Source organism: Amblyomma americanum, chromosome 7, assembly GCF_052857255.1.
Source record: "Amblyomma americanum isolate KBUSLIRL-KWMA chromosome 7, ASM5285725v1, whole genome shotgun sequence".
Classification (NCBI taxonomy): domain Eukaryota; kingdom Metazoa; phylum Arthropoda; class Arachnida; order Ixodida; family Ixodidae; genus Amblyomma; species Amblyomma americanum.
Window position 1 is genome coordinate 109,550,463 of NC_135503.1, and position 12,372 is coordinate 109,562,834.

At 44.5% G+C, this 12,372-nt stretch overlaps 1 protein-coding gene across 2 annotated transcripts in view; it reads right to left on the reverse strand.

Annotated features, from left to right (window-relative positions):
* Positions 1-277: 277 nt before the first annotated feature.
* LOC144099475 (17S U2 SnRNP complex component HTATSF1-like) overlaps positions 278-12,372 on the reverse strand; it is a 45,775-nt gene continuing 33,680 nt past the window's right edge. The window contains exons 6-8 of one of the 2 annotated variants that reach the window (XR_013307407.1): positions 10,099-10,188; positions 2,341-6,070; positions 278-2,303 (exon numbers count right to left, since the gene is read on the reverse strand). Coding sequence is in view for 1 of the 2 variants with exons in the window: in XM_077632806.1 (XP_077488932.1) it covers positions 5,711-6,070; positions 10,099-10,188 (450 nt within the window). In the remaining variant the exon portion in view is untranslated. Of the gene's footprint in view, positions 6,071-10,098; positions 10,189-12,372 lie in introns of both variants that reach the window. The other variant, XM_077632806.1, reaches the window with a different exon arrangement.

The following is a 12,372-nucleotide window of genomic DNA, read 5'->3' on the forward strand; positions in this document are numbered from 1 at the left end:
CCTGCCTCCTAGGTTGCTCGCTAGGTTGCTACATTTTTCGCTCACAACACCGCGAGATTTTCTGGGTAACGGGGCCTTTTAACGCAATCGTGTTAAAATTCAGTTGTGAATTATTCAGCTGGCGCAAGTGAATTCACTTTATGATTTGCACTACTGCCTTAAGCACCATACAAAAGCAAAAAGCACGAACACAACAAATTGCTGCCACTACTCCTTCAAGCATTTCAGTGTATAGTGGATGTGAGTGGTGTGCTGCCGGAATGAAGGAAAACCAAGTGCATGCTAAACACGAATCTTTGAGCTTTATTCATTGCTTCTTCCCATCACTTCTGGTTCGGCAAGAAATCAGCAAGCAGCATGTTCACTACAGGAACACGCAATACTACTTACAGCATCGTGGAGCATCGCGCATAACAGAAAAACCACCACCCGTATGCTTCTACAACGGAGCAATGAGCAATGCCGACATACAACAGAAAAAGGCAGCCTCATCTTTTCCTTCGACTGTTGCCAGATGTTGCGCCGTAGGCCTACCATGCCGTTTTTATCATTACATGCTAGGCAGTGGCGGCCTAGGCGCAGCCAGACAAGGAGAGGGGACAGACAAAGACGACAAGGTTCGCCATGCATGTAGTGCCCAGCTTACTAACCTGTGCAGTAACAGCTGTGGCCAAAGGGAGCAAAAAAGCGTTCTCATGAACGACGGTGCAAAAACACAGGACACCTAATTCCATTGTGTGTTGGCATAGCAATGCGATAGCATACGAAGCTGTTGATTCCTTTGCTGGAAGTGGCATCATCATCAGCCCAGCTATGCCCACTGCAGGACAAAGGCTTCCCCCATATCTTTCGAATTAAACCTGCTCTGTGCCAGTCGCAACCACTCCATCCCCACAGACAACTTAATCTCGTCCGCCCACTTAACATTCTGCCGCCCCCTGCTATGCCTTCGCATCATGCCTTCTCATTACATGCCCTGCCTAAGCTCATTTCTTCCTCTTGATTTCGACTAGAATGTCATTAACCCATGTCTGAACCCTAACGCACTCTGCTCTTTCCGCACACCAGCTTCCACAGTTGGCCGGTGGCCTCACACAGACGAGCCTGGTCTGATGACTTCAATTCAGCCAGTGGGGATTCTCTGGGTCTGGTGACATCCCTACCGGCTGATAACTTGCATCTATTGGCTCCAGCCAATGAGATTTCACCGCTCTGACGACGTCACTCTCTGCAAGCCAATGAGAATTTTTCTCGACGACGCCACGTTTTTGCACTTCCTCTTCATGCCTCGCCCTCCACTCAGTGCTCTCTTGCCCCTACGACGCCAAGCCTTTGCAGGTCCTTGGATGATGCAAGCTCACTTTGAAGTCTAACGTCATGACACGGTTTGTTTGTTTGTTTGTTTTATCGATAAGCGCAGATTTTCCACATGATACTGTGACAGCGTAGCATATGGTGTCCGAGCTGGCAGCGCCAGTAATGCAGTGTGCAGTTCTTGCGACCAACGTGTTTAATTATGCCCAAGCCTGTTTTGGGAGCCTTGAAACAATCTAAGACTCTCTCGACTGGTGCCACGACTGAAACTAGACTTTGGTGTAGAGGAATATAAGTGAACTTTTTAGCACGCTTATTGCAAGACGCATCACAGAATGCCCACCTAGAGTGCTTATATTTGGCGCACTCAAGGCCTAAACTTACACATCAACTGCACCCTAGCCCTCGCCCCTACATGAGACATGAATACGCCATAATCTGATGAAGACAAAAGTACCACAACAGAATTGCCCCAGTGGAAGGGAAGCATCAAAGGCAAAGCAATTAAAATGAGCTTTGTGAGAGTCATGGTCTTCACACAGCGGCGATTTACGTGCGACAACAGTGCAAGCCCTATCATACAATGAAGTCCTGTGTCCCTCTAGTCCTCCCAGAACTGCCAATTAAGTTTGGGATCAATGAAGAAGGTCTCAAGGCGAAACAACGCACTCAATTTTTAGCATGCGCGCTGGCGGAGAGACTGCACATGGCAATTGTTAAAATATCCCGAGAAGAGGCAGTATTTCTGCAGCCATTTCATGCATTTACACATTGCAAAAAGCTCAAAAGCTATTCCGATACCTTCAACTTCTCTCATACCAACTCAGTGGCATCCAACAAATGTCTTGTGGAGTGTGAGGTGGTTATCATGATTTGGCATCACATATCACTATATCACCTCAGACTGCACATTCTCCTCACACATGCTCCATTAATTTATCCCGTCAAAAAAAAAAAAAAAAATTCATGGTGAAGCCTAAACTAGCAAGCTAGACTCCCTTAGGCTTAGGCCCACAGGGATAACACTGTCTTTGGGCAGCAGGAGTGCGTGGGGAGTTTTTAGTTAAGATACACTGCGAGGCTGACAGTAATTGTGACCGTCTGTGCCAGCGAATCTCATCCGAATACAATCACTGCGGCATGTCACAAATTGGGCATCTGAATCCGTAAAGCCCGTGCTCTTAGCAGCAGAAAAGGGTACAGTAAATGGTTTCACGAAAAAGAAATCTTGATCACTAAGGTATTACAGCACAGAATCACCACATTAACTTTTGCAATATTGCATCAATTAAGGAAGTTCACTGCGAGTGACCTTCAAATATTCTGCAAGCAGAAAACATGACAGAAAGGTGACATGCGATCGAGTTATCTTGTTCTGCAACTCGATCCCTGGTTGACAAAATGGTTCACTAACTAGCTGACAAATGAAACCTTTTCAGTTTGCGTTATTATGGCAGTGCACAGCTGTGTCTAAACTTTTATTAAAAATGTATTGATCGAGCAGATCACTTTTGTTGAAAACTATGAAGTAAGACAAATGCACAGATTTGGAAAATTTATGGAATGTGAATGAGCATTGTGCACTGATGTGCCTCTGCCACTCTGCTGCATGTCAGTACAGCAGCACCCAGTCTTTGTAAAGCTTGAATTTACATATGAAAACACAATTCGTGACAGTAAAGAGCACCTTTAACAGAGAAAAAATTTTGCCCATCTTTGCCCAAAATCGACCCATTGAACAGAGTGCAGTAACAACTTATGAAATGCATCATCACAAGCAGAAACAAAGAAGAAGTTCAAAAGAAGTGTTGAAAAGCTCCCAGCTTTAAGAAACATCAGAAGAAAAGGTCAATGAAGCAAAGCTGACAGAACAAAGTGAAGCCACATTTTTTTCCTCCTACGCCCACAAAAGCCACAGTCCAAGCAAGACCAAAAACAGTAGAACATTGCAATTTGAAGTCAGCCTGCAAGAAATATATAAATTAAGTGGATATTTGAATAGTCTGAAAAACAAGAAAACTAGGACGGCTACCACTGGATAACGAGAGATTCAGCGACAGCTGTTAAGGTACTTAATTATTTACGAAACATTGTAGTAGAGAATATGAGAGTGGCCTCACATCTGTATAGTTCTAGGGCACTCGTTTTAGTTTCCCACACAATCGTTTTTCGTCTAGTTCTGCTCTCCAGTCCGCCGTTTTAGAAGCGCAGTGCGGCCGATGGTCTTCTCCTCGGGTGGCGCGTTTCAGTTTCGTGGCAGCTGTCGCAGATGGACCCTGTTACGTTCCTTCGCTCTCACCATACCCTTCCTCCTCCTACCATGGTAATGATGTTCCAGATGGTTACCGTGGTACTACTTCCTACACTCACGCCATAACCTTCTCCTCTCACCGTACTGTCCTTCCATAGCAACCCTCCTTCTAGGGTAACTAGGGTAACAACCAGGTACCAGCTGCACCTTCTCACAATTTCGCCATACCACCCTCCTTCCACAGTAACCATTCTCAGATCATTCCCTCGTCCTTCCAGGGTGACCATCCTCCGGTTGGGGATACCTCCACTCTACCGATACCCTCCTCCGATACCACAGTCCGGACAATAACTGTTGGACCCACCCTCTGGCTACACATTCCTATGCTCTCGCCGTAAGCCTCATTCTATGGTAACCCTCCTCGACCCTCCAGGTAAGTTCCATGGCAACTGCCAACCAGGTTCACCTTCTTACAGTCTATTGGACCTTATGCTTTGTACTGCAGAAGCACAACCATGGTAGGAGTGTAAGCAGGTGACAGGGTCGGATCTCCCTTTCCACGCTGTTTCTGAGCGGCCAGTGCATATTGTCGCAAGTGTGGTTTGAGGCTATTTGCGACCTGTCCCCATGTCCTCTTTCATATTATGACAGTACACCTCCCTCAGTGTAACTGAATACAGTGAAACCTCATCATAGCAAACTGGTAAATCATAATACAGTTTGATATTATAGCCGGAATTTGCTATATAAAATCTCACCAGGAAACTCATGCTGGAGAAGCGAAATTTAGCAAAAGAACGACAACTGTGAGAGGCCTTTCCTGTAGTTTTAGCACAGTTCCGAAGCCGCTCGCAATGTTCTTGAAGGCCGAAAGAAAAAATAAAGGCAGGAAATGTTAAGTTGACTACTCTGGATAGCACCGCAGCATGCGGCTGCGGCAGATCAAACGCCAGCTACGGTGGCTTCCTCACATGAAAGCAGTGTCGCGTAAAAAATCGGACGCCAGGACGAAAGCTATCGCCGTTTCCACCACCTCCACTCTATGACAGTCAACATGACAAAAGATGGCTGCTCAAAACTACAACAGCCAACAGTGTCACTGGTTATGGGGTACTATCAATGGGTGTGAGCAGCGCAGGTGAGTACCGACCGCCTGTCTACCTGCAGTTCTCGCCGCTATATATTCAGTGGCCCTGTTAGCAAATGCAAGATAAAGCGTCAACCGTAGCTTGAACGCATGTATAGGAGTAAAAGCCCTGTGCCCTGCTATCCAAAGCTGTGCCCTGCCATCCAGGCGGGCACAGCTTGGCGCTCGGCAGTTCGATATAGCTGTTTTATGGCAAACCACATTCAATATATAAAGTAAGAAATGCATGTGCTTATTAAAAATATTTTACAACAGTTCGATATAAGCAATAATTCATAACAGCAGTTTGTTTAATAGGTTTTTTTATAAATAAGGTTTGACCTTAATTACCAAATCTCATTCCAACTTGTTGGTAAAGACTGCCATAAAACTCCCCACTGTGTGGTGTGTTAATCGAAGTTTCATGAAAGATTTTCCGACTGGAATGCTGTGTTTTCAATCAAGTTGGCTGATAAGTTTTCTGGGTACACACACACAATTTTAGGTCTGCATTTAGGCACAGAGTTAAAGTTCTGTACTGCAACACTTTCTTTAGCACAAAACCATGCATATCCTTTGAAGCTAACTTCAGGGAAAAAAAACTGTGCACATGAGTTCTCACTGTGGTGAAGGAGCCAAGGAAAGCTAGCTTAGCAAAGTGGTGAAGTCAGTCCAAAAACCAACAAATTCATGAAGTCTGTGATCATAAGCAAAGAGCGAGAGAACAAAAACATAAGCTGTCTTTGCAAACTCAGCAGAAAAAGCATTACTCCGAGACAAAAGGTAGCATTTGCCCACGTCCAATGCCTCAAAGGTTGCAATCATTCACCAAATTATCCATATGGCAGCATACCGACTGCCTGAATTACTGCGTCCAACTTGCACAGTGAGTTTTGGGACCAGAGAAATCTACAAATTAACCATAACCTTGATTATACTGATTTCAAATTATCAAGCTTTTACTGTACGTACACAAAAAATAAAAGACATCAAAAAGAAAAGGTCCATCATGACAGCATTCATTCAACGCCATCTACTTCTGTCTTTTGCCTCTTTTGCACACTGTCACCATTTTCAGCATCTGCACTGCTGTCTGCTTCTCTCTTCACAGAAGAGGATGGTTCCGAAACACTTGATGCTTCTGCAGAGCCGCTTTTGGCTTCCTTTTCTTCATCTTCAGCTTCTAAGAAGTCGTCCCACTTCTTTAGCCGCGCCTCCAGCTCCTCTTCCGTCTCAAAGATTTTGTACTTTGTCCGGCCGTCCCATGTCTCGGCTGAAAGCTGACGTTGCGCGAACCACCGTCCGTTCATCCGGCTGATGCAGGCATCCGCTTCCTCAGGCTCTTTGAAAGTGATTGTTGCAACACCTTCTGGATTCCGCTGAAAAACATTAAAAAACGCACAAAAAGAAAGCAGACTTGCTTCACAGAAACAAACACAGTTACTTCAATCTGATCCTGTCTGCCTCCATTCGAAGTGTATTTGCCACATGATTAAATGCATTACTTATTCCTTGATGGTCATATGATTGCACACAGGTGGATATTAGCCAGTTCTCTTCGTTGATATTTTTTTCCTGCATTTATGCAAGCCTGGTAGCTTTCCAAATGCATGAGATGTATGAGAGAGCTATGAGTATGAGATGGCTCCAGTGATCCTGCAAAGTGAAGCTGCCTATTACAGGCCACTACACATCACACCTCCGAACATTACCAACGATGCTTTGATTCTCAAAGACCAACCAGCAAAGCTGTCTTATTTCACAAAAGGAACAAAGCCTGAAGGAAGCATCGACACAACTGCATGATGCGGCTTGAAGCTGAAAACAACTTTCACCACTGCTAGCTACTTATAAGGTGCCGGAAGCGAAAACTTCAAATTTGAAGCAGAGTACTTTAATTTGTTGAGCCTAGAGATCTATTCCATCTTATCCTATAAAAGCTCTGGACAACTCCTCTGGTTAGCAACTGGACAGTTTGTTCAGTGTCCTGGTCAACACCACCACTATGCTGTCACTGCTACAGTTTTAGTCTTCAAATCAAAGCAAAAAAATATATAAATGCCCGTCCAACACAAAAGACTACACAAACGTTTTTTTATGTACTCATGAGCTGTTCCTAGACACTGCAGGCTGCTTAGGTTATCTTTTATTGCCATTTAGCTTTCTATGCTGGATGGCAGTGTGACAGAAACGACGCTGCAAAAGGGGAAGTTTTGGTAAGGGCCTCAACCCTTTCTGGAGCACACCAATATGCATCAGTCACCGGCGACCAACACATTCGAAGCACAATTGGAGTGCTACTGGGGTCGTCACGCATATGGTGCGCCATCAAGTGGGTTATTTAGGCACTGTACTGTTGTTTCCTGCTCAATTTGCACATTTTCCCACAAGACGGCAACTTCTGAAACACCCGTGAAGTTGATGTTTTGGTGCTCGCAATAGGGCATCAACCTTGAGAACAGCATGTGCTAGAAGATATCCTACTTCACACGATTCTGCTGCCTCTGCAGCAGGCTTTTTCGAATGATGATGACGTTGCATCGTCGGATTTAGATCCGAGCGATAAAACTGTGCAACCTCAGCCCGGAAGTTGGCACCGGTCCAACCATAAGTTTTGTTTTCCCCTTCTTTTTGTTTTCCCCTTCTTGTCTCTTTGTTCCTCGAGCCAGTTCATGCCTTGCACCGGTGTCATGAATGATATATCTGTTATCTGTAGTGTCGTCACGCCGTATGGGCATGATTTACTTCTGGTAGTTTAGAAGAACTTCTTGTTAGGATAGTTGGCGCATTGCTTTGAAGAACCACGTTGCCCATTCAAAAGAGACAAACACAGGAAAAGGCCAAAGAGACGGAAAAAGCGCAAACTATCAGCTCAAAAATGAATCGAGTTCGGTAAAAATCCGGGCAACAACCTAGGACTGATGCACAATCATGGAATAGTTTTGCCTTGTAACTAGGGGTGTGCGAATATTCGAAATTCCGAATACAAATCGAATATGTTTGATATTCGATTCTTATTCGAGAAATTAATATTCGAGAAATTAATATTCGAGAATTGCCGAATACTCGCCAGCGATCGTATACTGCGCAGGCTTTCATAAATTCGACCATGGCAAAACCACAATATCTGGGCAAATTAGACGATGATCGAGTTAAAAATTCCAGAAAAACAATACAGAGGTCCTGCTCCCTTCTGTCTTCGTCGTTTATCATGCGGACCAATCGCATTCCGAAGCCGCTAGGCTTGACCTCGTGCGAAATTCCGCAAGTTGGTTTTCCCATATATCACACAGTCTGCGAACAAGATGGCCGATGGCCCGCTTCGAACAATCGAAACGCGAAATCGCGCTTTTTTCAATCCTTCCGTAATATGTTACATATTTAATGCCCCCACCCGAAGAATGCGTCCTGTCGCTTTCATAACTCTCCGAGCGTGACCTCCGCCATCCCGTTTTATAAACTACGCTATGCGGGAAAGCCTACTTGCGGAATTTCCCGGAATCCTGAAGGGGTACATAGAGTTGCCACAATAGGGCAAGCGATCCTGTAAAAATCCAGCCTATTGCATGGTGCATTGTAACCCGCGCACCTCTTTAGTGGGCGTAACGGCAGGCGTGACAACGATCGGAAGGCCCGTCACTACATCAAAAAGATAGCCTGGCCCTGTAGTTTCGGTTTCTGAGCTTCGCCGCTGCTCCGCGGCAACTGCACCTGTCGGGCCGCGCATTCGCCGGTAGCCCAATCCCAGCTCCGCGTGGCTTTCGGACGCCGATTGGCGCGTCGCAGGTTACTTCTTTTTTCGTTTTTAGAAACCGTCTTGCCGTTCCGACGCTAGTGTGTGCTCCCCGGCCCCTTGCTTCCATTTGTGTTGTTCTTCCAGTACTCTAAAACGGGCGCCTCGTCACGGACTTACAGGTGTTCGCCTTACAGGTGTTACAGGTGAGCCGCCTCATAAGGCCTTACTGCATCTTCGCATTTTTGGCAGGCTTTTTTTTTTTCTGGGGGGGGGCGGGGGGGGGGGCATGTGTAATTTTATAAACCGAGGCCTTGGGATGAGCCGGGCATTTCTTCCGGCCCCTTCAAATCCGAATGAATGAGGTTTTACTAGTCATCATGTAATTTTTTCTTGCCAGTTTTGTCATTTTATGGATTTTGTTTTTCATGGCCTCATTATAGTTTGGATACTGTTATGCTGTCTAATCAAGTAGTATACATTTCTGTGCACATCATGTTTTTTTATACGGTACTGAGGCAGTCTAGTTTTGTTTATTTTAGTTGCAAAGACCATTCACTATTTTGGAAAAATAAGGGCAACATTTCCTTGGTTATCATTTTCTGAATTTTTTTTTTGTACTGAACAGATATTCGATATTCGAAGCCATTTTTTCTGCATATTCGTATTCCATTCATATTCGAAAATTTCAATATTTGCACACCCCTACTTGTAACCTGTAGATCAAGCGCGCAAATTTTTTTTTTTCTATTTGGAAAGCTCTCGAACATAAACTTTGATTTTTATACAAATAGGGTCTTGTAAGACCAAAATAATATGTAGCTTTTAGAGGTATTTATCACCTCTTTTTATTTTCATCTGAGTATATCATCACAAATGTCATGATGGACATACTTTCTATAAATTTCTGCGAATTTTTTTAAGCTTCTTCATAAGAATTTCAGTTAAAACTTGCAATGTTGAAAAGTACACTTATCAAGCTATACTGGTATATCACACTGGATTTTGAAAATATTTTGCTCGGAAGGAAAAATTTATATCAAGGATATACTAAAACGCCTATTTTCAAGAAGCGTAAGAAAACTTTTCTAGCTCAAGAAGTTTTTCATTCATAATTTCAAACATTTAGTGGCTAGTTTCTAAACAAATTTGAACCATTTTGCATGTTCTAGAATTTTTAAAATAATTTATTCCCCAAGAGACATTATCTTGTCGATATAATTTTTGTCTTAATTTCGAACTTCTTTTTCGCTTGTCGATTTTTTTTCATATCTGCACCAAGTACATGTGTTCAAATAAATGTCATCACAAAGCACATTCTACTGCCGTCAGTTTCATGCACTTTACATTTTTTACACTTCACACATTTTGTAGAAAAAATTTTGCCTGCGCCCTATCAAAAGCAGTCACTTTTCCCATGGTAAAAAAAGAGGTGAGGTCCTGGATGGCCACCTACGCCACTACGGCCATTGGTGGTAGAGGAGCATCACTTATTCCATGTAGCATTTTGTGACCTTACAGCTGCCGCTGCAATTTCAAGGCACAAGAAATGCAGAAGAAAAAAAATAAGGATGCAGATTCAATCTTTAGAAAGTTGAATGCAGTCAGGCCCTTTGACATGAGGGCACGAAAACTTCCCACCAGACTGCCACTCTGGTTCGAGGGTGCACTTACGTCGTAAACGACGACCTTCTTGACCTCTCCGAACTGGGAACACTCTTCCCTCAGGTCCTTCTGGTACTCCAGTATCAGGGCAGGGTCTGTCTGCAAGAGCGTACACAGAGTAGTGGTAAGTCTTCAATGCTATGGTTAGTAGAATGTTGATGATACCATCACAAACGATGCGAACTCCGATATGACATGAATTTGCAAAAAATTTTGCGCTTGAGGTTCCTTGTGTACAATGCATGGAAATTCTGACGTCCAAAACACTCACTTGCGCTACTAAAGATGATTTTTGTGCCATTCTGAATGTGACCGGCAAGTGGGCAAAGAAGCACGTGAGCGATTAAGTACAGCTGCCCAGAAAAGTTTTCGGAAAACCGAAGCCATCCAATATTAATTGGTTTTTTGAGGAAAGGAAATGGCGCAGTATCTATCTCATATAAAGGGTAAAGGAGGGAGTGAAAGAAGAAAGGAAGAAAGAGGTGCCCTCCAGAATAATTTCGACCATCTGGGGATCTTAAATGTGCACTAACATCCCACAGCACACGGGCGCCTTTAGCGTTCTGCCTCCATGCAAACGCAAGGCTGCGGTCGGGTTCGAACCCGGGAACTCCAGATCAGTAGCCGAGCGCCCTAACCACTGAGCCACCACGGCGGGTGGAAGCCTTCTCTGTGCTATATGTAGCTATATATGTGCTGTATGTACAGTGACGATATCGGGCTGCACCTCCATGCAACAAATAAATTTATTTATTTATTTATTTTAGAAGCCATCCAAAAAGTTAAATTTATTTGTTGCATGGAGGTGCAGCCCGATATCGTCACTGTACATACAGCACAGAGAAGTGCAAAGCTCAGTTGGTGGCTGTACGCTCAGAGTGGTCAGAAATTCAGGCCCGTCTGTAGTTTTCACATTCCAAAAAATTTTGTGTGGACCTGTACATGCAGAAGTGTCCCCAGAGCAAATGAGGAGCAAAACTGAGCCAAAAGTTTAGGTGGAATCAAGTCTGGTCATGCACTTTCCAGAGAAATCTCATGTAATACAAAAGCTCCCTGCTTCGCTCTGGCTATACTCTCACACAGCAGGCAGGGAGGTGACTGCCGCAAGAGCTAGATGTTTCTTGACCGTAACTGCACCCTATGTGAAACCTAGCATGAATTTTCTACGCTAGGTTTCATTAAATCGAACTCCACGATGATGCCGATGCATTTCAAATTAGCCGAAGTTCGAACTATTAAAAGCTCGAACCCCTTCCCTGAGACAATGTTCCAAGTGTGGAACCTGTGAGGTACTTGAATAAATAAATAAATAAGTGAAGTGGACGAATATACGGTACACTGCAATCGGGAAGCAGTCAGGTAGCGTTATTACCATATTTTATTGTTCTCCCGTCATCACCTTTTGCTTTTGGCTCCCCGGCAGGAAACGGCCAATATCTTCTGCTCTAAAGCCCAAGCTTATTGGAAGGCCTCTTCTTCGCCTTCATAACTGAAGAAAATGTGGGCAGCGTTGCACACATCTGAACTTGCACGGACAATTGAGCTAGTTGGTACATCTTTGAAAACTTTCGAAAGCGCTGCGACAGGGGACACAAACAGCACTTGTCCTTCGTGTCTTTCTTTTTGTGTCCCCTGTCGCAGCGCTTTCGAAAGAATCCGAACTTGCGCAGAGCAGGGCCGAACTGGAGTTGCCGGAGTCATGAAGGGAGTCATGAAGGAGCCATGAAAGCGGAGTCATGAAAGGATCATGCCTGTGAGCACGATCACAAGGCTGGAAAACCCAGCAGTGTGCAGCCGTCCTGGTGACTTTCACTTTTCAATCAAAACGACAGAGCAACCTCCACGAAAAGCGAATGTTGCCAAGATGACCACACATACACTGCCCGATTTTCCAGCATTCCAACCCAGAGTCAGAAACTGCCAAATTATTGAATGTGCTTTTAGGCGATATCCTGCCTTCAATAACGCATAACACGCCTGCGTTGACTTCACACTCATTTTCAATCTTCTGGACACATTTCGCCTGGTAATTACCACAGACAGATGACATTTCTAAATCACTACACTGTGGCACACTGCGTAGGTTGACTGCAATGGCTGCAACCAATTGTACGGGCCGTGATGCAAAGGATACTTGCAAACTGGGACAGACACACGCAACAAACATCAGCAAAAGCTCCAATTCGTTTGTTTCGCACACAATGCGGTGTCGTGCGTGACCGCATGCTTTCAGATTCAGAGTGCTGGGGACACTGCAATGTGGCTGACTCACTGTATCTCGTC